At 50.4% G+C, this 27,023-nt stretch overlaps 1 protein-coding gene across 1 annotated transcript in view; it reads right to left on the reverse strand.

Annotated features, from left to right (window-relative positions):
- Window positions 1-129: 129 nt before the first annotated feature.
- Window positions 130-27,023, reverse strand: part of ttll5 (tubulin tyrosine ligase-like family, member 5) — a gene marked incomplete at its 5' end in the record, with an annotated part of 51,920 nt that continues 25,026 nt past the window's right edge. Inside the window, 11 exons of the mRNA XM_084438428.1 lie at window positions 130-1,737; window positions 5,408-5,490; window positions 9,641-9,867; window positions 12,615-12,810; window positions 18,476-18,612; window positions 23,352-23,539; window positions 23,690-23,768; window positions 23,967-24,337; window positions 24,701-24,849; window positions 24,957-25,042; window positions 26,435-26,581. Coding sequence (XP_084294554.1) covers window positions 1,685-1,737; window positions 5,408-5,490; window positions 9,641-9,867; window positions 12,615-12,810; window positions 18,476-18,612; window positions 23,352-23,539; window positions 23,690-23,768; window positions 23,967-24,337; window positions 24,701-24,849; window positions 24,957-25,042; window positions 26,435-26,581 — 1,716 coding nt within the window. The 3' untranslated portion in view covers window positions 130-1,684. The remainder of the gene's footprint in view (window positions 1,738-5,407; window positions 5,491-9,640; window positions 9,868-12,614; window positions 12,811-18,475; window positions 18,613-23,351; window positions 23,540-23,689; window positions 23,769-23,966; window positions 24,338-24,700; window positions 24,850-24,956; window positions 25,043-26,434; window positions 26,582-27,023) is intronic.

Below are 27,023 nucleotides of genomic sequence, written 5' to 3' on the forward strand. Positions count from 1 at the left end.
TTCTAGAATTAAAATGTAAGATCACGATGACTGTAAACAAAGCAGATTTGATTGACAACCTTTTTATTGAAACATATGCATCCATTCACACAGATACTGCCATGATTGACATGTTTTAATGCTTTTGGAACAGGATGTGAAATCATTTCAATAACGCTGACCTTTAAGGTTACTGTATAGTATGATGTTTATAGCAAGGCGGGAGCCAAAGACCGAAGAATGTGATCTTAATGTCATCCCACCTGTATGACAGGTGAACACACAATACCATGTACTGTATTCAGCAGTATAGCCTCTAGAATTCTGTCATAGCATGCATACTGAACTGTAGGAACAGGTATAAGCAACAAGCACTCAAACATTCACACTAAGGTGTCAAACATGACAGAGTTAAGAACGTCCACCATCTCAGTGTATAATATAAACACAATACACATCTGCCAAAACTATCTTCAAACTACAATCATATGCAAAAACACAAATTATCATTTGGTCCCTGAATACACGTTTGAATAAAATTCAAGTATTTCTCGAAGCAAAAACATTTAAAAACAAACGTGGAGTCTAAAAACATCAAGTTGGTGTATAGGTCTATGACACAGACTATCAACCCTGAGCCTTTTCACTAGAGAAGAGATCGATATAACAGCATAGAAAGAGATACAGTACTGGTACAGTAATGCTACAGTAGTAGACGGGAAGGCTGCATAGGCAAGGCTCCCCACCACCATCATCATGCTCTGAGCACTGGGGACCACCTTCATTACACTTTGACTTGAGTCAATACACTTCAACACACTCATGAGGTGAATGATACATTTGATCCATGTCTGGACAAATACATATGGAAGTCTTGAAAGTCTCAAATCTCAGAACTCACAACAGGATGACTTTGTTGTGGGAAAATGTGCCAGTCTGGATAGATCTTCATCTATTGTCACTGGATATACTTAAATGGACTGTAACAGGGGTGCAGGAAAACGAGTGAACTGAAAAGGCCAAAAGAAAATTCATTCAAACCTTGAGTGTGCTTGAGAATCAAGTCTACACGACCACCAGGGTCCTTCAGCATCCTTGAGCGTTCAAACAGACCGAGTGAACTGGCAACAGTGTGTGAGTGATGAGGGAATGGTTGTTGTAAGCAGGAGCTCATTACACAATCTCTCCGGTAAGGAGCTCATTAGACAATCTCTTTCAACACTGGCCAACTGCAAAGTTACAGATTGAAAGTATGTTTGCAGAACTTTTCAGGACATGAAACCATGCGTCTTAATTATGACACATGATGGATGGTAGAACACATTTCCCTGGCTGTAATTACTACTGTATATAGATATACCCCTCTCTATGTCATGGTAACGGTGCCACTGGGCAACCAGCTGCTGCAGGGTGTCTGTCACTGGACTCTCTCCCTGGCATCAGGAGAGGGCGGAGAATGAGGACAACTGTGGCGTGGGGGTAGCAGATAAGACCACCAGAAACTCTCGGGCAGCTCAGCTGAACCCGACCCGACCCGGCTGGCTCCTCTTGCACGTCCGCGTCTTCCGTCACATTGAGAACATCCGCAGGTCTCGGCTCCTTCCCAGCATGCACCTGTGGGTGTTGGCGTGGCGGGGGGGGGTCACATGCAGAGGCACCTCTGCGACGGGCAGAGCGGCAGGGCAGCGCTCCGCCTCCCGCGCCGTCATCTGTGTCTGGAGCCCTGCGCCTGGAAAAGCTTACTGTACACCGGCAGACCTGGGCAGAGACAAACGCGGGACGGCTCAGGCCATTTCCGCCCAAAGACGTACTGTAACAAGAATGAAAAACGAAGCAGTTTTGATTTTCCATGGTGCCTACTGGTGTGTGTTTGAATGCGGAACATGGAATCTTCATGACGATATCGGACTAATCGCAGGACTTAGTCAGAGGCCTATTAGGATTTGAAAAAAAAAACCTGAGGTACTGGATTTGAAAACGTTCCTGGACTTGGAAAAAGTTCCTTCAAAAGGAGCGAACGAAAGCCAAGGAGGGAGAGAGAGGATTCTGCTGGCGGCGGCGCGGCCCTCCTAGTACAGGGCTGGGTTCTCACGGCCGAGGTAGGTAGAGCAGGCAGAGGCGCCTCAGCCGCTGGTCAGCTCCTTGTCCTGCCCCCCCCCACCCCCCAACCTCCCCCACCACCCCCCCCTCACCCCCCAGCATATCGCCTGGCCCCACGCCAGCCATCCAGTAGAAAAGGAATTCCAAATACAGTTGGAGCTGCCGTGTTTGTGCTCCCAAACAGTATTCCCTTTCATTCCCTCTCGGCAGACGCTGTTTATTTTGGTGCTCTTTTACAGCGTGGGGCCTGGCGGAGCTGGAAAACGAAAACATCTCCCCAACTTCCAATCCGATGACATGACCGCTGGGAGCAGCTTCTTCTAGCTCAGCAAAAGACGGAGAGAAGGGCCAATATCTCCCCCTCTCCTCGCTGCGCTGCTTCACCGTGACGCACGCACACAGATGCATGTACATACACACATACACACTCACACACACACACACACACACACACACACACACACACACACACACACATACACACACACACACAAACAAACACGCAACTGTAAACAAACTCTCATAAAACCAGCAAGCAAACAAACAAACGAACTACAACTGTAAAGAAAGAGTATGATAAAAAAAGAAACACTTGACAACTACTGAGAGGTGTCGGCCTGTTCCAATAGGATAAGGTGACACTCGAAAAGGTATCGAGGCAACAGAAAAGCCGACACAAAGCAATTATTGGGATTGACTACTCTTCTTTCCAACTGAACAAAACTACTACTGATTACATAAAATACAGACGAAGATCTATTCTTGACACGATGATCAGTCTCCCATTAAAATGACACAAGCACAGCATTCCCCTCCCAAACAGAAAGCCATAAATCTCTCTTCAGCCTCTAAAACTTCAAGAGCAGGATCTTAAACACATGTGGCCAATAGATATCATCTATTTTCACAGGCATTGATGGGTCCACATCAAAACTCTCACCCCACCACGATAAAACTGCCATAAGGGGAAGAAAGTACAGAGAGAGATGGAGGAAGAGAGAGAGAAAATGAGAGAGAGAGGGAGAGAGAGAGAGAGAGCTAAGAGATAGGAAGAGAAAGGGAGTGAGAGAGGGACAGAGAGCAAGGCGAGGAGAAGAGAAAGAGTGTGATTAATGCTGGCTGACAGCTGATCAGAGAGAATGCTGTCTGTTTGGACCCAGTCTAACTCCCTGTCAGAGTCAATCAGAGGAGGCCAGTCATCTCGGTACAAAGGGACACTGGGCCCGCAGAGAGCCCTGACGCGCTCCTAAGCTCCACAAAGGCAGCGCCTCCACTCAAAACAAACAGCCCCGCCCACCGCACCACCCTCAACAACACCGCTCACAACAAAACCCTGTTCTGCTCCGCTCCCTGCTCTCAATGCATGGCTAAACCTGCCTGGTTAACTGCTTTTGTTATTTCTCTCCCTCCCTCATTCTCCCTTTCTCTACCTCCCTCATTCTTCCCCATCCTCACTCTCTCCAGAGCAGAGCATCTCTCTCTCTCTCTCTCTCTGTCCCACCCTTGTGCCCTGAACGATGGAAAAAATGCATTCATGAAATTCAGTAGCTTCTCCCTACGGATCCGGTTACAGCTATTGATGAGTTTATAAGATGTTTGTTGGCCTGTGCCAACCTTAATACTCTGAGGGTAGAGAAAGGAGAAGTGTTCTGGTTGAAGACAGGGCCGCGCGCGCACACACACACGCGCGCGCGCGCGCACGCACACACACACACACACACACACACACACACACACACACACACACACACACACACACACACACACACACAAACACACACATACACACACATACAAACACATTAACACACACACACATCTTGGGATGGGTGCACTGCTCGTCTTTTTCCAGCGTTCTGAAAGATGCAGACCGCTCCGGCCTTCTCTGGGTCGGCTCAAGTGTGACGCTCTGCTCACATGACGAGTGGTGTGACACGCTAACGTGAACCTATAGAAGGACTATGGAAAAAGTCCCTGATCAGACAAACAGATGTGCATCTGCAAAAATAAAAATAAAACTGCTTAATATCACTGTTACTGCAATAAACTCAACAGCTTCCCCAGTCCCTCTGTCTGAGTCCAGGATGGAAAGAGTTGTGCAACTGCAGGATGAGAGGACACGCACACATGCCCACACACACACACGGCCACACACACACACACACATGCCCACACACACACACGGCCACACACACACACACACACGCACACACGCCCACACACACGCCCACACACACACAAATACACACATACACACATACACACCCACACACACACACGCCCACACACACACGCACACATGCACACACGCCCACACGCCCACACACACACACACGCACGCACACACGCCCACACGCCCACACGCCCACACACACACACCGTAGCCTATAGGGTACACAATAAAGCACATACTGCACACGAATATTAACACGTGCACAAAACAGAATCAGTGCTGAACTCCTATGAAGCATAAGGTACAGCCAAAGGTATAGCCTAGATAGACCACGGAATTCCTGCTCAGTCTCAGTGCTGCTTGCTGGGGCACCACCAGCAGGCAGGGATTTAGGGGTTGGCTGGGCTGCGATTAGGATGGGAAGCGCGCCCAACAGCTGGGAATGCCCAAACTGTGTCCACTCCCCCGCCGCCCCGAATCCCATTACAAAAAAAGAGGCGGCCATAACGCCAACTCCCCCCTCTGTTCCCCCTATAGTCCTCCCTAGACTCCTGGGACATGGATACACGCAGATCAAACGGCGGATTTGCCAGAGCCGGGAATTGAATGACGTGTTGTTTACGCACGCGGCCGTTGGCGGTCTGTTAGACTTCCGCCCCGACTCTTGAGGTGAGGTGGGTGGTTGCTGCGATCCTGTCATCGGGAAAGATGAGCAGCTAGAACACGGCCCCGGGGCCTGTTTCAGTTGTGCTGTCTGGTATGTATCAAACACACTAAATCACAGTGACATAATGGCATCATGGAAAAACAAAGGTTAACAGACTCCGGGGTCACAGGTGCTGCTGCTCTCGGTGATGTGTGTGTTGTTGTGAGATGTGCGTGTGTGTCTCTGTGTGTGTGTGTGTGTGTGTTGTTGCGAGACGTGTGCGTGTCTGCAGTTTCTGGCAGACCCGGCGCAGGAACAGGATAAAAATATCTCCACGGGTTTATCAGTCCTCGGTGGAGGAATGGCCGCCATGTCTCTGGATGGGATCATTGACACTGGCTGGGCGACCGACATACCATCCACCAGACGACCACTGTACCAAATAGAGGGTGTGTGTGTGTGTGTGTGTGTGTGTGTGTGTGTGTGTGTGTGTGTGTGTGTGGACCCACCTGCTTTCCCGCACACAGCCTTGCAGACCGCATGCTGACCATTGGACATGGCTCCGCTGGCCATTCCTTCAGAGGACATCTGCCTGTGGACACACACACACGCACACGTGTACACACACACACACACACACGCACACGTGTACACACACACACACACACACACACACACAAACAAACAAACACAAAAACACATGCAAACACACCCCCCACACGCACACACACGCAAACACACGCAAACACACACACACCAGATAGAGTGAGTGAGGACTGAACAGTAGCCATCCCTGGAGGAAGACAGGGCGGTAATCACACAGAGTACAACGTCCACTACAGTGAGCTACTGTGAGCTGCTCTACATTCACCGCCCCTGGCTGCTTCCAACGAGGCGTTGTCAACGTTCTTCCACTGCAACTGAAGGACTGTAAACTGCACACTCGGTATTGAGAGGCAGCTCTGATGACTGCGGAGTGTGTGAGTGTGTGACGAGGGATCTCCAGAAATGTGTGTGTGTGTGTGTGTGTGGGGGGGGGGGTTCAAATGCCCCCAATCTGTGTGCTGTCTATAGGGCCTGGGCCTGGTGGGATGATGGGGGGGGTTCTTGACACTCTGAAGAGGCTCAGTGTTGTTTGCCAAGTGCTTCTCTTGGGCTATTGTGGTGAGGAGAGGAGACATTCCTGCTCCATGGTAGCCGTCCCGGGTGAGGCCTCCTCCCCTCCTGCTGGTCAGAACGGGCCTGTGTCAACTGGCCTACAGACGTCACCGGGGGCAAGGTTAGCATGGGGCTGATATGATCTAGTGTGTATACACAGACCGCTACGTTCAACTCTAAACAACAACACGGTTTTAGAGCTCACTTAATAGAGCGTGTGTGTGTTTGTGTGTGTGTGTGTGCATATGTGTGTGTCTCTCACAATAAGCCATTATAGGGTGAAAGCAGGGTGTAAAGCAGAGGCCAACGAGCCTGTCAGCATACACTAAATCTGCTAAGTATTTGCGGGGAGAACAATAAATAAAGTTGAGCTGATATTAGCTTCTCGCCCCGTAACAGCGGCTAGCCGAAGGCACATTAACAAGGTAGCGAGGGCGCACACTGCTTCCTTGTAGGGGCCGCACAGTCGGTCATTCATACCATTATGCAAGCGCCAAATAGGAATGGCCCACTTTAAGTGTGGCATAACCCTACAGGAAAGCCAGCCTTTCATATTATGTAGACAAGCTGACCCCTTGGCTTCTTCACATCGTTTTTTTTTCCTCGTTCACAGTCAACATTCTCTCGGTTCTCCCGCGGAGTGGGCGACAGCGGCGTGTTGGAGGGCTATATGCGCCGTGCACAGGCCATTAACCGAGACGGTTTACAAACGGAAACTGTGTGCCGAAAGTTTTTCCTCGGGACAGAATGAGGCGGACATCAATGGGTGCCAGTGAATGAACAGGGTCGCTTATTGTGCGCAGCTATGTAGGTAACAACTATTCCTGTAGGTTATTTGGAGATCTAACTGCCGAGGGGGATTAGGGTTCAGCTGTAAACAGGGGCTTGGCAGCGCAGTGTGTGTACAGTATCATGTGCAAGTAACCTCTGCTCCAGCTGGGTAATGGGGACTGAAGGCAGCGGCCAGGTTGACATTAATGGTCCTGCTGTAATTGTCACCCTATTAGTAATGCCACACGACAGCCCGGGTTTCCGTAGTTACAGCTGCGAAACTAGCCAAGGCTCACAAACAAAATACCAAACACGCTCATTTATTTGGGTTACAAATTGCTCCTTTCAAATCTCAAAACTGAAGTCATATGGAGCCTGAGAGCGCACAGATCCCCGGGTTCCTGGCAGCCGCGGTACGTTGATAGACACTTGGAGAGTCCCGCCCCAGTGAAAATACCGCCGCCTCAACCGTGCGTGCCGCACGCAGCGGGGGCCTGGGACGGAGCCGGCGGGGGCGGGGCTACGCGCGTGCGTGCGTGCGTAGACGGATGCGGGGGAGGCCGCAATGCGGCTGTGTGTCCCCGAACCCACGGGGGTCCGGTAGTCATCTCTCAACGCGACTCATCAAGACAGGTCGTCGTTGTCAGTGCCCGGGCCGAGGCCCGTTCGGAATCTTTCCGTCGTCCCGTCAATTAAAATGTAATGAGACAGAATCAAAGGCGGACTAATCAGTCCAATCAGTGGACTCGGCTGAGTTGGCATTTCCCGAGCGCAGTTCCGCTCGGATTGCCCGGGGACGGGACAAGGATGGCTGCTCGCGGCTCAGAAAGCCGATCCGCCCTCGGACTCCAGAAGCAACCTGTTAACCTGCTTAGTCACTCTCTGCTCTCAGGCGAACCCGCGAGCGAACGTCACCCGGACGAAGTTGTGGATTCCCACGGCGTGGGCACCGGGCATTTCGTCGTCAGCGCCTTAATGTCTCAAGAGCAGAGATCGCGAAGGCCGGTGTCAAATCTAGAGTGGTTCGGGGTTGAGGTCCGTTTGGTGGATTAAATGACCATGAACAGATCTCGTGCCTCCTGTGCCGCTGTGCTGTTCTGAGGTGGACGGGCTCCGGGGCCCGGACTGGGATAGGTTTCAGATGTGCCCTAACCAGAGAGATTAGATTACCCCCAGAATGAGCTGGAACAAAAAGGGAAACAACTTATTATCCAACTATTCTCTGTGAACAATCATCTCCTCTTTTTCATCCTGTCATTCTGCCCCCCCCACACCCCCACTCCCCTCCCCTCCTCTCAACCCCTTTTATTCTTTCGCTCGTTGTTTCCATCGGTGCATTTTTCGGTCTGGAAGCTTCCGTTATTCCCACACTCTCCCCTGTCACACTGGCCGACCGCAAAAATGCAGGACAGCGGAGAGTGTGAGGGGGCTCTGGAATTCCGCATGCCGAGGGTAAACACGGCAACTGCCAGGAAGGCACACACACACACACACACACACACACACACACACAGAAGCAAACAGTGCACCTAACCTACCCTGCCACCCCCACGCCCCCCTCCTCACCCCCGCCTTTTAACTCTTCGCTGGCCTCCCCTCTGACGATGGTGGCGGGCCAGCGCTCTGTCCTCTGCTGCTCCCTAGCACGCTCTCACATGCACTAGCACGGTCTCACATGCACTAGCACGGTCTCACATGCACTAGCACGGTCTCACATGCACTAGCACGGTCTCACATGCACGCCACTCCAAAGCCCTGCTCTGCTGCCGAGCTGGCCAGGAGAGCTTTGTTCCATTAGCCAAATCAACACACACACGCACGCACACACGCATGCACGCACGCACACACGCACTGACACAGATGTGCACACCAACAACCACACACACACACACACGTGCGCGCACACACACGCATGCACAGAAGGCAGCTCAAGGAGAGGTCAATGGTGGTTGGTTCTCAGAGTGACAGTGATGAGGGTACTGTGGCTCCCCAGGGCTGAGCCCTCCCCTCCTCTCCTCTCCCCTCCCCCCCCCCCCTCCTCTCCTCTCCTCCCCTCCTACTGGAGAAGAGCTGAGCCGCCGACGCAGCCATGTGCTTTAAACAAACAAGCAGCCCTATCACAGAGGTTGGCCATTGTTGTGTAATTTGGCCAGATGTTGGGTGATAAAGCCATGCCGCAGCGTGGGAAACACATGGCAGTTCGGCTGTTTCACTCCATCCCCTCCTCCTCTCCTCCACTTTCTCCTATTCCTCCAGTACCCCCCAACCCCCCTTTTCTGCTATTTCTCTATTTTCCCTGCTCTCCCCTCCTCCTCCTCCTCCTCCTCCTCCTCCTGATAATCTCCAAACCAAACAGGGCTTGAAACGGTCGCTGTAACCGGCGGCCCCGGCGATGAACCGCGTTGTGTTTATCGAGCGGGCAGGAATCAAGGCTCTGTGATGAGGCTGTTTACTGTAGAGGCAGATAGAGCCGTGAGCCAGAGGGAGGGAGGGAGGGAGGGAGCGCCCTGGCCTGGGATCCGCTCCCCGCCTCCGCGCCGCACACAGCCCGAGCTCCTGTTGCCTCGCCGCTTCCTCTCGAGTCCTGGGATGCCGCGCGGACCCCTCACGCTCTCGAATGAGAGCCCGGTGCCCCGCGCCCCGCACCCCCCCCCCCCCCGCACGTGCCGGAAACCGACGCGGCACTAGCGGGGGACCTGTCTGGTTGTGACCGGGAACCGTTGAGAGGATGTCGGACGGCGCCGCCGGGTGTCACGGTGTGTGTGTGTGTGTGCTGTGGGTGGGTTGTGTCTACTGTAGAGGGCAGGTCTTACTTGTTGGGCCGCTGGGTGGCGGTCTTCCTGACAAGGCTGTCCTGACGGGCAGCGCTGGGTGGTTTGGGGGCGAGGACGGGGACGGCGTGGGTCTGGCCGTGGTCGTGGCGGCCAGCGGGAGGAGGAGGGCCCGCCCCCGCCCCGGGGTTGGAGGAGGAGCCCGAGGGAGCGCGGGGTCGAGGAGCCGACATAGGGGCCGGAGCGACGGTCTGGCCAGCCAACAGGGCCTAGGAGCAAAGGACACGCCGTGTGAGCCGGGCACAGAAACAGACACACACACAAACACACATTCTGTTTTGTCAATGAGTGTTGCGTTATCAGTTTGTTACAATCTAGCAAATATGGAAAAGGGGTTTGGAATGTGTTGCCCTTTAACTGTTGAGTGTTTTAATTCCAGTGGAAAATAGTTCTCCATCTCAGGTCATCTAAGGTGAAAATGCAAGAGAGCACTACACCTATTAGCACTGAAAGAAAGGCCATGCCATCCTTTATCAAAACATACTCCACATATTTTGCAACTGGCAGCACGGCAAAACAAAATTCTTCGCATTTCATACTTATTTGGACAGGATTTCTCTTAAATGGACTCTAGTCCGAGGTAAACAACATTTTCTTCCGGCCGTAATATCAAAAAGCTACCATTCACCGGTTGTTTTTTTGCGTTTCTGAGGGAATGCTCGGTGCACATTCCTTCCACGTCTCATGTCTGTGCTATTTTCTCTGCCACTTTATACGTCCATCTAACAAGCTAATGCTTTTCCAGCTTCCCAGCGCCGACCTTCAAAGGGGCCGGCAGCGTGACAGGGAATATTTGATGTAATTTCTGTGTTGATAAATGAGAAGCTGAATTTCCAGGTTGGAGGGCTTGAGGCAGCGCTGCACTTGAGCTGGGCCAGGAAGGGCACCTTTCTTTGGCTGCCAGGTGGCCTCAGGCCAAGCCTGTGGAGGAGCCGCACAGTCTGCACCAAGTAACTGGAACACGCAGAATAGCACCAGAGCATTCTCTCTCTCTCTCTCTCACACACACATACACACACACACACACACACACACACACACACACACACACACACACGTGCGCACACAAACACACACACACACACACCCCTGGACACACACCCAGTTTTGTATCCCGTTAAGCCAAATACTTCCATAAATTCTCCCGTAAGGCCAACGAAGCAGCGGAGTGGAGTGTGGGGATGTGGACGGCGTCTTAGTAGGTCCTGAAAACCCTCCACGGGTTCCACGTGGCATTACGGAGAGGCGGCCAAAACCGTTCACTATTCGTCTGACCGACTGAACCGCGAAAGGAGGGTTTTGCTGGCCGGTTCTGCTGCGAGCCCCTGGAGGAAGGAGGCTCGTGGCTGTGGAACACATGGGACAGCTGCAGGGATGTAGGGCTGCCTGTCAACAGAGGCCCGGAGGCTGGGGGCCGACGGAGCAGAGATTTTAGGCAGCGTTCCCTGATTGGAGAGTGACTCAACCCAGCTGAGAGTCAGCCCTCCCATGAGCTCAGTAAGCGGCCGTTTGTGAGGAGGAGAACAACAGGTTAGGTCTCCCTCAGAGCTCGTACGGTGAACGAGCATGCCCTGAAATTAGGCACGGCCGCGGGAGAGAGCGAGGGAGAGGTGGAGGTAGCAGCGGTGGATGGCGCGGGTGCCGGCCGGTGGGAGGGGCTTGGTGAACCGCTGACCCGGTGACCGAGCTCAATCAGAGCGCTGCTTATGGGAGGGGACGGGAGGGGGAGTGGACAGGGGCAAGGCGGCCGGATCACTTTCACAGAGAGCCTTGCGTAACCCAGGCGGCCCGAGCCAAGACAAATATCACCTCAGTTGCATTAATTAGGCCCAACCTAGGAGGATGACGTGAGCGCAACTGCATTACTCAGGAATTAAGATCGAAAAAGTGAGCGCATCCAATCATCCCACCCCGAGCTGTCGTCCCGTGGCTCTCCCAGGCCTCTTTGACTACGGGATGACTCTACAACAAATGCCGCAAGATGAATAAACACTCTCTTCCTGTCCAGATCTCCTTTCAAAGCAAACATGGAGCAAAAAACCCAAAAACCTCACTATCTATTTTCTGCATGTCAAAATCATACAGAGTCAAGTGACCAAAGGCATTTGATTTAAGCTCCCTCAGCAAAAAACCCCAGCAAAATCACATCTGTCATGACTAGTGAAGCATGACTAAAAGGTTTTGTAACTACAGTGTTGTAATGGGACCAAAGTAAAGCTAACATCTGATATGACCTGTGATTGATGGAAAGACTTTGAAACGTGCTATAGAAGCGTTGTGTGTGAGGGGGGCCCCCCCGCTAGCGCCCTCATGGGCAGCGAGCCTTGATTACTCACCTTCCAATAAAACCGCAGCCAGCAAACACAGCAGAACAAAGAGCTCTCTCCGAGTGAGAACTCATGTTTGCTCTCAAGAAACGGGACTCCTGGGGGGGAGGTTCCCAATGGACACCATTTTGTTCAGCCAGTGGTTCTTAGTCCGATTCCCATAATTGCTTTGCATATGCTCAAATGAATGAAAAGTGCAATGCTGGGAAAAAAAAAAAACTTTTGGGAGAGTATCATAATTCATAAGTTTGATAAAACGAGATATTGTGCAGACAAAAATAATGAGGGCTTTCCTGACATATAATTAGTGCTGCACGCAAAAGCCCTGCATTCACATTTCAGCTGTATTTGAACAAGGGAGAAATATCAATGGGAGAAAGTGCATGTTCTAGGGTTTCGCTGAACTCAAATCACTGAGAGAATTTTTTCTTAAAAAAAAATAAAAATAAAAGGCTCTAAAATGAATTTGACACAAGTCTGAGCGCCGGCTCCAAGGACTTAATTGTGTGCGGCCTGCAGCGAGAAAACAAACACTGCCAGTCTCTTCGAACACAGATAAGAGGTCACTTATGGGACAGGGACGCCCGCCGCTGGTGCTGGGTGCTCTGGCGGGGGGGGGGCTGACTCACCTGGTGTCGGGTCCGGCTCTGGTCCAGCAGCTGGCGGGACTGGAGCTTCTGCTGCTGCAGCTGCTGGATAGCGAAGCGCAGCTGGTAGCTGCCCGGCGTCGGCTGGTAGCGCCGCTGGGGGCCGAAGCCGGTGGCCGAGCTGTAGGCGGCGCTCTGGGTCTCCCCGTCAAATGGCGCCTCCTCGTCCCTCTGGGGCCTGGGCGGGGGGGCGAGAGAGAGCTGTTAGTTCCTGAGTACGCTCGGCCTCCCCGGGCCTGAGAGGTGAAGAGCACAATGTGATCGTGTGTGAGAAAGGCTGAGGGTCAGTGTACATTTGTGTACTGTTTTCTGGCAGTGCGAGCCCGGTTCTAGAGACCTGGATGCTTGCAGCAGGTCAGTGAAGCGTGGAACTCACTGCACATGGTTCATGAGTCATGAGAGAATTCTCCAGCATCTTCTCACTGTCAGTTACATGACCACGATATGTGGTTTTGGCTCATTAACCGGCCCATTTCCCAATACATGCTCAGTGTCACGGTACCGTGCGCAAGACGTAAAGGGGACAAGACAGCTCGGCCGCCCGCAGTCGCCTCAAGTCAAACCGGACCAATCAAAAGCGCCTAAGCAGACCTGCGGGGGGAGAAGTGGGCGGATGCGCCGCCCCGGCCTCGGCGCTCTGGGAGGAGCGTCACGTTCCATCCGCATCACAAAACCACCACCTGGAAAGACGATCTCTGACCGGCTCCGCGCGTCCGTAACTGGATAAGCTCTCATTAGGGCTTTAAACCTGTCTCAGCCCCGCGCCTTGTTGGCCCCCTCTGCAGGAGCGAGGTGTCGGGACTTGCCCCCTCAGCCCAAGTTCAACGCATCTGTGAGTCTGCGGAAAGCCAACGCATCCTCCCAGCCAAAAATAATGCCACAAAGAGCGATGTGTGTATGGGAGCTGGGAGAGGGGGATATAGCCTAAATGCAGAGGAAAGAGAGAAAGATAGAGGACGAGATAAAGATATGGAAGCCCTGGGGGTCGCATTTAAACAAATTAAAAAAAGAGTTCACGGAAAGTCCTGCCTCAGTAAAAACATGTCATGTGTATGTAAGAGTTAAAGAAAATATGAAATATCACAATCGCTGAGAAGTGTTTCGCACGAAAACCGAGACATGGTCTGCCTCTAAAATTAGAAGTTAACGAATCTTGAATAGCCATGCGTGCCGCGGGAAAACAATCCCGCGTTGCTCACAGGCTGCATGACCCTACCCCCCCCCTCCCCTCTCCTGTCCCGCGTAGCCAAACACAGCCACCAGGGATCTGAGACTCCATGTGAACGAGCTACATCCGCCCCCGTGCGTTTCTCATTTGCCGTAATTGCATGACGGCCTACTGTACAGTATATTGCAAAAACAAATGGCGTGACCCTGAGCCATTCAAACTTTTTTTTTCAACCTCAAGCCCCCCCCCTCCTCTCCTCAGCTAACAAAGACCTGTCTGTCCGTGTGGGCAGTGTAAACCACAACCAGAGATTCTAGACGATAACCCACACGGAAATAGCTCTGGCTGCTGGAAGTAGTCTTCCCTTTATTGACTGTTATTTCCTGTAGGTTAATGTTTACGTGTATACTTAGAAAGCGCTTGTCTTCAGGCTCTATCTGGAGCTACATGGGAGGCAGAACCACACGTCCCCCGAGCCCGACACCCCCCCACCCACCCGGAACCCCCCACCCACCCACCCACCCGGAACCCGGGTTCCTGGCCATTCAATTCCAACACAATAAATAACAACTATGGAGAGAGAAGGAAAGAGGGAAACAGGCACAGCTGAGTTTCCCATCAACGCAGTGCTGTTCTGTTCTGTACGTAGTACCATGCGTGCGCGAGGCTGCTAAAGGACTCAGATGTAGAAGTTCTAGAGGGTTCTGGATCCTGCCTGCCGGGCTGGGCTGCTGCGTGTGAGGGTCAGGCAGCTCCCCGCCGCGCTCACGGCGCTGTAATACGCTGATATGACTAACAATAACACAGCCGTGTTAGCCCCAGCCACATGTGCGGCATCAATCTAACTCGGTGCCGAATGTGGGAAAAAGAGCGCTCCGGGATGACATCATGCCGCTGCATCCCACCGTACCTCAAAGCCCCTGGCCTGGTCAATGTGGACATCATCAGGCTCAGGGGTTTTAGGGGTATTTCCAGCACACTTTTAAGTTATTTTCTCTCTTCTCCACCATCATGGATCTGATTAAAGTGCTGCGTCTCTGGGGCAGGGGGAGGTTGTGGGGAGAGCTCAGAAAGTCCCATTGGGTATGTCCATCTATGATGTGTGAGATTGACATGGGGGAGGGCGGAGGGGGGGGGGGGGGGTAGAGTGAGCCTGAGAAGGTCGTGTCTCTTTCCCTTTCTGACTCCAACATCAATCCCACCGATGACTCCATCTGATGCACACTAGAGCTCCTCTGAGCAGCCCCCCTGCTATTGGTGCTGCAGACTGAGGGGGAGGGGCTGTCACGGAGGGGGGGGGGGTGTCATGGCCCCCCCTCATCCCCGCCACTACATCTGGATCCAATTGAGGTGAATAAAAACCTTCTTTTTTTTTTTTATTAAAAGGAAGACATCAAAACCATTTTGCCGTACCGTTTTTTTTTGTTTTTTTTTCCCTTCGCCGATTCATTTTGAAGTTTCTCCTGGGTTTTCTGGTGAGCTCAGTATGTCTCGGCGATTGGACGGTCACAAAATGTGCTAGAATAAAATGTCCTGACAAAATCAGACCAAGTAAAACAACAGTCTATTGAACCAAAATATTCAACAAAATATTGAACCGATCTAAAAATACCAGCGCGAGCAGGGCGCTGGAGTGGTCTGAGTGGTCCATGAATGTACACTGCAGAGACAGTAGCCTTGTGGTTGTTTGCATATCAAGCAGGAAATGGGGTTGAAAGTGCCGGGCTGGGGTGCCAAGGTAGCGCTGAGACACGTTAGTGGACGCTCCTCTGAATGAGGAGGAGGAGAATGGACCAGCCATGACGTATTTCAAACCTTTAATGTCAGATAATCACAGTGCTTCATCACAATTTCATACCGCAACTATTAGGACCAATCCAAAGAAGTGCCCAATAACTTACTGGAAATGAATTCTTACCCCAGCCAAGAGTAAAATCCACAACTGGGTAAGATTACTAAAACATATCAGAGTCTGACTACCTGACTGTTTTTTTTTTCTCCATGTTCTCCAACCGTTTACAGAGCATATCTAACAAGACCCCATAGCAGGGCGCTGATATTTTTGATGTGACAATTCAAATATTGGTATGTTTATTATTATTTAAAATGAATATGCCGTGAATGTAGGAGTTGGAGTGGTTTTGTGTATGAGTTTGAGAGAGTAGCCCTCTCTCTCAGCCCCCCGCTCAGAGGGCTGCGTTGTATGTGTGTGTGTGTGTGTGTGGGGGGGGGGGGCTCCTCCTCTCAGAATGCTGAGACAGCATACCTGGCAGATCCTGGCAGCGGCACTTCAAAGAGCCCCGCTACGCTTTGAAAGCCATCATGCTTCACCCCTGTGGTTGCTTATAGAGCCAGTCCACTTAACGGTTTCAGCATGTTTGGCACGGACCACCGGCCCGGTGCAGGGGGGGGGCTCAGGAAATCCTACATTAAAGAAACAGCAGCGAGTCCAAATCAAGGTAATTTATCCTAATATCTCATCAAAGATGTTACACCGCTTTTTAAGGTCTGAGAGCAAAATCCCAGGCTTGAAGGTAATGGCAGAAAAAGAAGGTTGTGTGTTGCTGCCGAGTAAAAAATGGAACGTTACAGAGAAAGAGAGAGAGAGAGAGAGACAGAGAGAGAGAGAGCGAGAGAGAGAGAGAATGATGCCACGTTTTATTATGACAGCCTTCTGAAGTAAAGAGCCTTCTTACCTAAACTGTCCTGGGATGAGGAGGTACTGTAAAACGGAGTCAAACTTCTCTACTTGAAAAGGGTAACGTGAGTAAAGCTCAAATTAGGCTACAAAGTAAAACTTTCCTCAGAATATTTCCACTCAAAAAGAACCCTAGAGTCCTCAAATAAACTGGGATAAAAATAGAATGATAAGTATAACACTGACATGCTGAGAAACTACTAGAAGATAAAACAATTCACAGTACAGTATAACATGAGGATAATCCACCAAGCCAATTAGAGTAAAAGTTCCAAATGTAAGACGAAAAGTTGACTCACGCCTCTAAACAACTACCCATTCAGGTCATAAATTCTATTAAACCTATCCTCCTTCGTTTCTGGAAATGAAAACATTTTAAAAAAGGAAAAAGCCAGACATTCCAGGAATTCCGTGACAGTTCCATACATAAGGAAGGGCCGGATTGGAAAAACACTGAACGGGACATCAGGGCCAAACTGTCTGAGACATTGTCACTCACGTATCGCTGTAAAAATACAGAGAGCTACCATGTATGCTTAACCCCTGCTCAGCCGCCCCGTCCAGAAACATCTACCGCAGCCTGAGATTGACTGGCCTGCGGTCACGTGATGCGGTCTCTGGCGAACGCGCCGGCCAGGGGCTCCGTGAGCGAACGGTCACATTGTTGTTTTCCCCTCTCTCTCGTTCTCTTTCTCCGCGCCGTTCCCTTTCTCTCCCTCTTCCCCCTCTCCCTCTCTGCGCTGGCTGGGTGTGAGGGCGAGCTCATGGCTGCAGAGGGGAGAGCTGGAGCAGACGGGCTATGTGGGTGAGTTATTGTTGACTATGCCCCCCTCTTATCCCAGAGCCTTATCCAATGCAATGTGTGAGGCTGCCAGCAAGCTTCACACACTGCACGCTGCTGCCTGCCAACTCCACTGCTAGCCTCACAGAGCACAAGGAAAAGGCGAAACAAAATGCTTTTTTCCCCCCCAAGCACTGGAAAAGACTGTTCCAAGGTCCGACGGTCGTCAATCTAAAGATCCTTAAGAGACCGTTAAACCTGCATTTGAGTTTTATTGACTGTGACCAAATTGGCTGCCACAACTCGAGCACCTTGACAATAGGCTTGTCCGAAGTTGATTAGACAGAAGATCCTCAGAATGTGAATTGAATCAAGCTCTGAGGAATCTCTCTCCCTCTCTCTCCCTCCCTCTCTCTCCCTCCCTCCCTCCCTCTCCCTCCCTCTCTCTCTCTCTCTCTCTCTCTCTCTCTCTGGCAGGCTGTGAGGGAGGAACAGAGAAGAGATCCGACCAGCGGTGGCATCACTCCAGTCCTGACCTCATCCTGATCTGTTCCCTCACAACACGAAGCACAGGGACAGGTAGAGAGACGCGCTGCCTTTCTAATCCCCAAACCAAACCGCACACATCCCCTTTAAGCATACTGCATCATCGTTACCGACCCCAAGCCACAGGTAAGACCCCCCCACCCCCCCCCAGCTGACAGTTATGTCTGAGCCCACCGGTCCCTTAGGTAGCCTTGACCTGCTCTGTGTGTGTGTGTGTGTGTGTGTGTGTGTGTGTGTGTGTGTGTGTGTGTGTGTGTGTGAGCGCGTGTGACTGTACACAACAGGCCAGCATCTCGAGACTCCAGTCTCTCTCGGAGGAGAGAAACGGCAGTTTACTTTGGCAGAGAAGCCCGCTCCGATTACGACGCGCCATTCCCCCCGCGCCTCCTCTGGGGAGGGTGAATACCACTGGGGAGCACAATGGGAGATATTTTCGCCCAAAGCAACACGAGAGGTCTTATAAGGGAGGGACGGCAGAGGGTCGCGCGGCTGGCGTACGTGGTCGACTGGGAGGTTTCCGAGATATTATCACATGCCGTTTGTTTTGCAGACGGTCAATACTCATGAGTGGAGATTTACGACGCCGTGGCAGCTAGCCCAACGCATCTGTAGTATGAGAGGTGATGACCGGGCTGGTGAGTGGGACTTACCAGGCGTTGCGGTCCAGGTCGACGTCGGAGTGGACGGCCCTGACCGGCCCCTGGGTCACAGCCCCGTGTCTCGCTGCTGGAGCCAGGGTGAAGCCCGCTCTGCCCAGCATCCCGTTGGCCAGGTTGAGGTTGGTCAGCTGAGGGGAGAAGAGAGGAGAGGATGGATATCACGGTATGTGGCGAACAGCAGCAGCCCGACAGCATCGCCATCGCTTCAGTGGAGAAAAACGAACAGATGGGATAAATCAGAAAATGCTACCAGTCCTACAACATAAGCGCAGATAGAATTTCCCTAGAGGACATCTTATTACTAGGCTGACTCACACACGCTCATGGCTGCTGCTGACTCATTTCTCCCCGGCTGTGTACACAGAGCATCTCGGAGCTAGTCTCCACACAGCTCTGCATCCAGGTGGTCCTCTGCCCCCCTCCCTTCCACCCCCCTCCCCCAACCCCCACCCCCACTCTCCAGAATGACAGTGGTCATTATTCACCAGGCGCGATCTGTTCACGAGCAGAACCGCACAATTAGCGCGGAGGTGCCATTCCTCCTTATTACTGCATGCTGGAGCCTGCTGGATCTGGCCAGGACTCCACGCTGCCCTGGGAGCCATTAGCTGCCCTGCTATTCGCTGCAAACGAACAGCTGTACAGATTGCTGACTGTGGTTCTCCTCTTCTACCATATAGCATAGGCCTGCAGTGAACAGCCCAATAACACAAAAGATGTAAAATAGGATAAAACGGGAGAGGAAAACTCATGGATATTTTCAGTGAACTGTACCTCGTTTGCTAATAGGCTATTTGATAAATGTTCTTTATATTAATTATAATAAACTTTATTTGTATAGCAGCTTTCATATAAAAAAATGCAACTCTAAATGCTTTACAACAGAGAAATTACATGCAAAGTGCTTCACATAAAAATACTCATAAAATGAACATAAAAACAGGGAAAATGAGATTGGAAGATAAAACCCAATAAAAATACGTTTTTAAAAAATTAAATAAATGTTTAAAAATAAAGTTATAAAAATAAAGAAATCTAGTAAAACTAAAACGTTCATATATATAAACATTTATATATAATATAATTACAGTTGGTAGCTCCCTTGTCTCTAGTAAAGTTTAATCAGTGCAAACGGTACTTCCCCTCATATGCCCTTTTAACATTATATGGGACAAAGGCAGGTAATTCCTTTCATCTCCTTTAATATATGTACACTGTAAAAGGAGATGCAGCAGTAAGCAGTGCAAAATCAGAACCCTAATCCTTACAGTTTAACAAAATAATGTTATAATCATAACCATAATCCTTACAGTTTAACAAAATAATGTTATAATCATAACCATAACCTTTACAGTTTAACAAAATGTTATAATCATACCCATAATCCTCAAAGTTTAACAAAATAATGCTATAATCATAACCATAATCCTTACAGTTTAACATTTAAAAATGTTATGATTATAACCATAATCCTTACAGTTCATCATTTTAAAATGTTATAAAAAATAAATAAATCAAGTACAATTTTAAAAAAGTTTTAAAAGTGTAAAATAAGATTTTCAGGCCTGTATCAGGAAAGTCAAAGCTAGTTAAAGGCTAACATGTATAGATATGTTTTAAGCCTTCTTTTAAAAATTTCGTGAGCTGGCATCCCTGTTGTCTCCAGGTAATGTGTTCCATTAGCCTGATATCAGACCGAATAGTCAACTCGTTACACTCCGTTGAGATCTTCAATGGGCAGATTCAAAGGTCTGGACCCAGGCTTGTGTTCCTCAGCTTTGGCGCGCCGCGTTCCCGCTCCTGGCCGCTGCTGGGGTCCTTCAGTAATCCAGCGGCAGAGCATCACAATGTTCTTGACCAGGGACTTAGTAATGTCGCTTGGTCCTGGCCCACTCAGGGCTTTGTATAAGGACCTTAAAATCAATTCTGAATGTTCCCGGAAGCCAGTGCGAAGCAGCTAAGACTGCACTAATGCTCTCTCCTCTTGGTTCTGGTTAATAGCCGAGTGTTTTTAATGTCTCATGTAAAGCAGTTTGATTTGCCTTGTTGCTGAAATGTGCTATACAAATACATTTGCCTTGCCTTGCCTTTCGGGAGGCCAGTAAAATGAAATAAAAGGCATACATTTGTTTTTGATTCATGACGATTGATTAATTCAGGACGATTGATTAGGATATCATGGTCAATCAAGCGCTGCGCTTAGGTTAGGTGACAATTGAGACCAATTGAGGTCACTGATTATTTTAGTAAGAGCACTTTCACTACTACTGGATGGTATGTTCTAAAGCCTTCTGAAATTCCTCCAGGATGTTGTTTTCTTTAATAAATGAGTTTATTTTCACTACAACAATCTTTGCAAGTATCTTACTAATGAATGAAAGGTTCAGGTTGGATATTGGCCTATACAGTATACCCTGTATGTCAGTGCATTACCATCTAGGTTGGGTTTCTTTAATAAGGGTTTTACAACAGCTGTCTTGAAGGCATTCTGGGAACATAAGAGTTCAGGGAAGGTGATGTGTCTATGCTGTAACTCTGCACAGCAGAAATCCTGCTCGTTCAGGGAACGACAAAGCTGTTTATTTTCTCTGCGCTTTAAGCCGACTTCTGGGCAGGTGAATGAATTGTTTGGCTAGCCTTCATGCCAAAAATAGGGAAATGTCAAACATTCCTGAATGACAGGTGTTTAAATGAATACAAGAGCCGACAGAACACTGCCAGGACAGGAAGCTGATCACCGCACGATAGAGAACTGATTTCCGATTCTCTCATGCCCAAGGAATCTACAACAACATACCAGCAACAAATCTCAACAATGACAAATGACACAGAAGTCCTCCAAAATATGCCATGAAATGATATAAGGCTTCCAAACATTCCTCCCTCAGCTAGGATTACACTTGACGTGCGAGCAGAGTGCAGCTCACCTGGGTGGAGATTAACAACAACACTAGGGGAGGGAGAGGGAGAAAATGACTTCTGGGCAGCTTACCTGGGTGGGGCTAAACAGCATAGGTAGAAGGAGGGAGAAAATGACTTCTGGGCTATTCAGGACACTTTGGCACAAAACAAGGCTTCACTTGCGTGATATTAACATGACCCAGGCTTAACCACATTGGATGCGTGAAGCGATCTCCCAACCATAACGTAATTACTTTAATGCCTTGTCATGTTCAATCATGTTTAGGTGTGAAGAGGCCTGTGTGAGAAAATGTTATAGAAGGGTATTCATGTCACACACATGATTACAGGAAGGAGTTGCACAGAGGATTCATGATCCAGCCTGTACTCCGCTGCCAAAGATGAGATTGTATTAGATCACACCTGATACGAATGCATATATTCAGCCTATTAGAAACGATTAGGGGTACTGGGGTATAATGGGGCTATTCACATGGCCTGTGGGCTGGCATGGGAGAGAGAGGGTGATTACTGCATCATCAGAGGCCGACTGGTTCAGGGTGTTCCTCGTCTTTACAGAACACTCTGTTTTCCTAAGTGATTTAATGGCCTCTAATCTGAGTCAAAGAAAGGCAGAGAATATTCTAAGCCCAAACCATTAAACCATTATGTTCAGTAAAACAGGCGTCTCCCACGACGTAGGATTAACTATCTATTACAGCAAACACCTTTTGCTGTACAGTAATTCCCAGAAACAGAATACTGTACAGCAGAGAGTGGAAATCATAAACTACAGTGTGTGTGTGTGTGTGTGTGTGTGGTCCGGTGCCATCATACAAAAAAAAAACTCCTGACAGAAAAAAATCTCCCAGGGAGGGGGGGAGAGAGGGAGGGAGAGAGGGTAGAGGCTGGGAGGTGGCTACCCACGGAGAACGACAAACCTTCGGGGGAAGAGAGAAGACGAGGAGGGGGGAGGCGGTAGAGCAAACAGCACTCTGGCTCCCCTCCTCGCTCCCCGACTCGGTGCCCATTCGCCACATTCTTCTATTTATAAGCATCAATTACCGTGCGCGCAAAAAAAAAAAAGCTACTCTGCCTGTTAAGCATCAACAGAGAGCGCTCCCCCCTGAGGCGCATCAGATAATGGGACCTCACACAGAGCGCTGGGCAGGCCGCCGCCCCACCCCGGCCCCTAGCCCTTCAGCCCACAGACTAACAGGGAGGAGCTGCAGTGGGTGGGTGGTTGGGTGTGTGTGTGTGTGTGTGTGGGTGGGGGGGGGGTGTGCACACAGAAAGGCCTCCGGGAGCTCTGCTGGGCGAGTGAGCAGTGCTGGGCCCATCAGTCAGCACGGGGTCACAGGCAGGTTTACACACACGGAGACCGGCGGCGTGATATCGGAGAAGACCTTCCTCGTTTTAAAGCGCTACGGGGACCGGCCTGCGTTTCGGGATGTGTTTCTTCTAATCCTCATTTTTTTTATTTTAAAGTCGGACAGAAATGAAAAGAGCATTCTGTCCCATTTTGGTTCACATAATTGGTCATAGTGTTCACCTATTCAACAATGTATGCCAAAAAAATGACAAAATTCTACTTTTGTTGTAATCAAAAATTATATCAAAGTATATAATTTCTTACTTCCTGGAAAACGGTAGGTCACGTGCAATTACGACAACAGGTACCTTAGATTTTAGGCCAAAAATCTCACAACATCCACCCGTCAATCAACGCTATCCTTCTATCGAATCTGTCTAAAGTCCACTTGTCAATGTTCCAATCAAATTCCTCTAAACTATGTCCCACCCTCATAGCTTGTTTGCGTCGGAAATACGTCAACCTACGGAAGTTAGACGATCTCAAACGTCCGTTTCTGTGCGACTTTAAAAATACCTACTGTGCCTGACCCCAGCAGTTTGTTCAGCAGTTTGTTCAGATGATGGGCTGGTGATAGAGAGGGGGCGGACTCACGTGTTGAGTGAGCAGACTGATGTGGCTGGAGGCCGTGTATTGCCGGGCGGCCTGCTTCTCCGCCAGCTTCTGCAGGGCCGAGATGATGGCCTGCCGGTTGTACCGGGCCTGGACGGACAGGGAGTCCAGGTCCTTGAACACACCCCCCGACGCCGGTCTGGACCGGCTGGAACCGGACGTCTTCATCACTGACAAAGAGGCAGACACAAACAATCCTGAGATGAATAGATTATGCCTCAGAAACGACATTAGGGGAGGATAATCGAGTTGTGGATTATCGAATTAGAGCGAGAGGAAGACGAACGGCGTGCAGTATAAAAGCACGGCGGTTTTATTACCTTGACCCGCCGAAGTGGGTCTGGAGAGCTTCTGGCTGTAGACGTGCACCGCACCGGGCACGGAGGAGGAGGAGGCGGCGGCGGCGGCGGCGTTGGAGGAGGAGGACGAGGAGGAGGCGGAGGTGAAGGACTGGAACCTCCGCAGCACTTGGGCGGGGCCGGGTCGGGGGTTGGGCTGGGACGCCCAGATGACACGGGGGGGCTGGGGGGCCGCGGACGAGGCCGGGGGCTGGGGGGGGAGGGGAGGAGGAGGAGGAGGAGGAGAAGGGGGAGGGGCCTCGGGCTGGGGCGGAGGGCGGATGTGGGAGCGCGACAGGGACTGGGCGTAGGACGGAGACCGCACGTAGGACGGCGGCCGGGAGGGCGGGGGCGGCGGGGGGGGGCAGTGCAGGGGCAGGGAGTCGGGAGGGGGCCGACGGCGCTGCGGCTGGACGTTGGCGCAGTCTACGGCCGACAGGAAGGCGGAGGCGGAGGCGGAGTGCTGGGCGGCCCGGACCTCAGGCTGGGCCTCGCCGGCCCCGGCTGCTGGCCGATCCGAAGGAAGGCTTCGGCCCGCAGACGTCCTGGAAGGCTGGTCTGTGCTGACGGTGGCTGCAGACAGCGAGGACTCCGAGGCGCTGGACCCCTCCTCTTTGGCCACAGGCAGGGCTATTCAGCGGAGAAAATAAGCCAGTGCACATTATCACCAGTCCGCCATTCCATGGCTATGACACACATTTATTTTCCTCTCCAAATGAGGGAGAATAATTAGGGAGGCGGGGAGGGATCGTTAGAGGCTGACCCTTACTTGACGCTTATGAGTCAGAATTTTTTCCCCCACCACTTTAGCCTTTTGAACCAAAACATCCCAATTGTCATTAACTGTCCATGACAAGGACTTTCATCCGAAATGTTAGCTAATCGTCATTTGATGATAAATGTTATCATGTGGTATCATGTTTGTGTGTGTGTGTGTGTGGGGGGGGGGGGGGGGTGGGGTTAGAAATCCTCAGTAGGTGAAATTCAACTCACTTTTCTGTTTCTCGGGTTTGATCGGCTCTCCTGAGGCCTTGCCTCCACTTCTCTCCCTCTCTGCGCTCCGACATTTGGTTCCCAGGAAGACGCTGGCTGACTTGTTTTTGTGCGTGTAAAACGTCAGCACCTCCTCCAGGTCGCTTTCGCTGCGGGGGAGAGCAGCAGGAGGAACAGACGTCAACACGGGCTGCGTGGCGACAGAGCGCCTGAGTGGCGTGCGTAATGAGGCTGTGAGATCTAGGTGCTGGCGGACCTCGCCTCCGCGATGAACTCCTGGAAGACGCCGCGGTTGACACAGCGCTCCGCCTCTCCGCTCGTCTCCGCCATCTGCTCCGTCTCCTGTGAGGATGAAACACAGTTCACTGCCTAGTCTGGCCGCCTCGGGGCTGAGGGGACGGTCAGAAGCTGTAAACATTCATGTATATCCGCTTCTATCGTAAAACTAACATTTGTCCCCTGATAAGAACAGATAGATGCTAGCCAAGTGATTGATGCGGTGGTGAGTGATGTAGCAGTGAACCTGTCCTCTAAATGCAGTAGAGAGGACAACAGGGATTTCTCTGAGTGGCTGAGGAGTGGACAACATAGAGATGTATTTGTTTATTCATTTATTTGGATCCCCATTAGCTGCTACACAAATATAGCCACCACTCTTCCTGGGGCCCACTACAGACACAAAAATAATCCACAAGCATAGAATATACATGAAAACATACACAAATAGGCACAAGAAAAAACAACAATAATGCCTAATTCAATAAACATACAACAGCCAAATCTTAATTGTAACACGTTTGCTACTCTTAAAGCAGTTTTTTTTAAGGACAGGTTTAGAATTTAGCATTATAAGCCATGTTATAAGGTTATTTACGATCATAAACACCGGCCAATATCAAAGTTTTGTGAAATGGCGCACTCTCAAGATATAGTCCGTCACCGCTAACACACTCAATGGATCTGTAGGTGCATAGACAAAATACCTCAAAAACACCATAAATTCTCTTTTCAAAGACAGGAAACTCACAGAGTGGTCACTGGTGTCCGTTGATGTTCTGGGAAAAAAATCACCACAAAGTTCTTCCGATCGGGTTTTATTGATCATATTATATCCATTGATTTGTATTGACACACCAGAGATGTTTAGATTAATCCACGTCCCATATTTGTTTTGATCAACAAACACTTCTACCTAACACTATCAATGCCATCAATGCCAAAGCAATCATAGGCTTATCGACTTGTTGTTTTTGTTGTGAAAACCTGTGACCCGGAAGTGGCTCTTCTTCTACGGTAGCCTCCAAACTCAGTCAAGAGCTCCCAAAGTTCAAGCGAAGGTTTACAAACGTATGGACTGCACACTGAAAATAGTTCTATGCAAAATGATAAATAAAACCAGATCGGAAGCATACTTTGTGGCGATTTTTTTGTCAGAACATCAACGGACACCAGTGACCACTTGGTGAGTTTCCTGTCTTTGAAAACGAGTTTATGGTGTTTTTGAGGGATTTTGTCTATGCACCTATGGACCCATTGAGTGTGTTAGCAGCGACGGGCTGTATCTCGAGTGCACCGTTTGATGAAACTTTGATATCGGCCGTTGTATATGATCATAAATAACCTTATAACATGGCTTATAATGCTAAATTCTGAACCTGTGCTTTAAGTCTTTGTAGTGGCCCTAAATGATGAGGCAGTCTGCTCCGTTCCATTCTACATGTGTACGACGGGCACCTTGTTGTAACAGTGGATGAAGTCGCCGAGCTGGTGGGACAGGAGGCGCCTGCGGTCCTGGACGGGGAGCTGGGGGCTGGGCAGGACCATCTTCATGTCCTGCTGAAGGTTACTGGCCGCTCGCTCCAGGAAACGCACCACCAGCTCCTGCAAAGCAACACAGACAGGGGCTGTCAGACGAATTCAATCACTCAACCAGAATCCATGTGGCCGTCACTGCATCCATACTGTAGTAGTTACGTTAAAGCAAAACTCTCTTGAAAGCTTTTTTTGTGTGGTAATTTGAACTCAATAGCCCCGGATGGACACGTGTTCATATTTATCTTCCCCAGAGGCTTTGGGAGATGGTGTTTATCGTTCCAATACGCCAACAAAACTTTCCCATGATCACACCAACGCTGGCCATTGACCCGGGCCACACTCACACCATTTTCCCCTCTAGGCGGCCACGAACGCCTCACGCACACTGACGCGGCCCCGAATGGGGCTTCGCTGAGCAACGGCCAATCTGATGGAAAATCTGATGCAGATAAACATAAAACAAAGGTCCAGATTTTTCTTTTCCAAGTGTTAGATTCCAGAGGGGGTT

The sequence above is a fragment of the Borostomias antarcticus genome (assembly GCF_949987555.1).
Source record: "Borostomias antarcticus genome assembly, chromosome: 5".
NCBI classification, from domain to species: Eukaryota; Metazoa; Chordata; class Actinopteri; order Stomiiformes; family Stomiidae; genus Borostomias; species Borostomias antarcticus.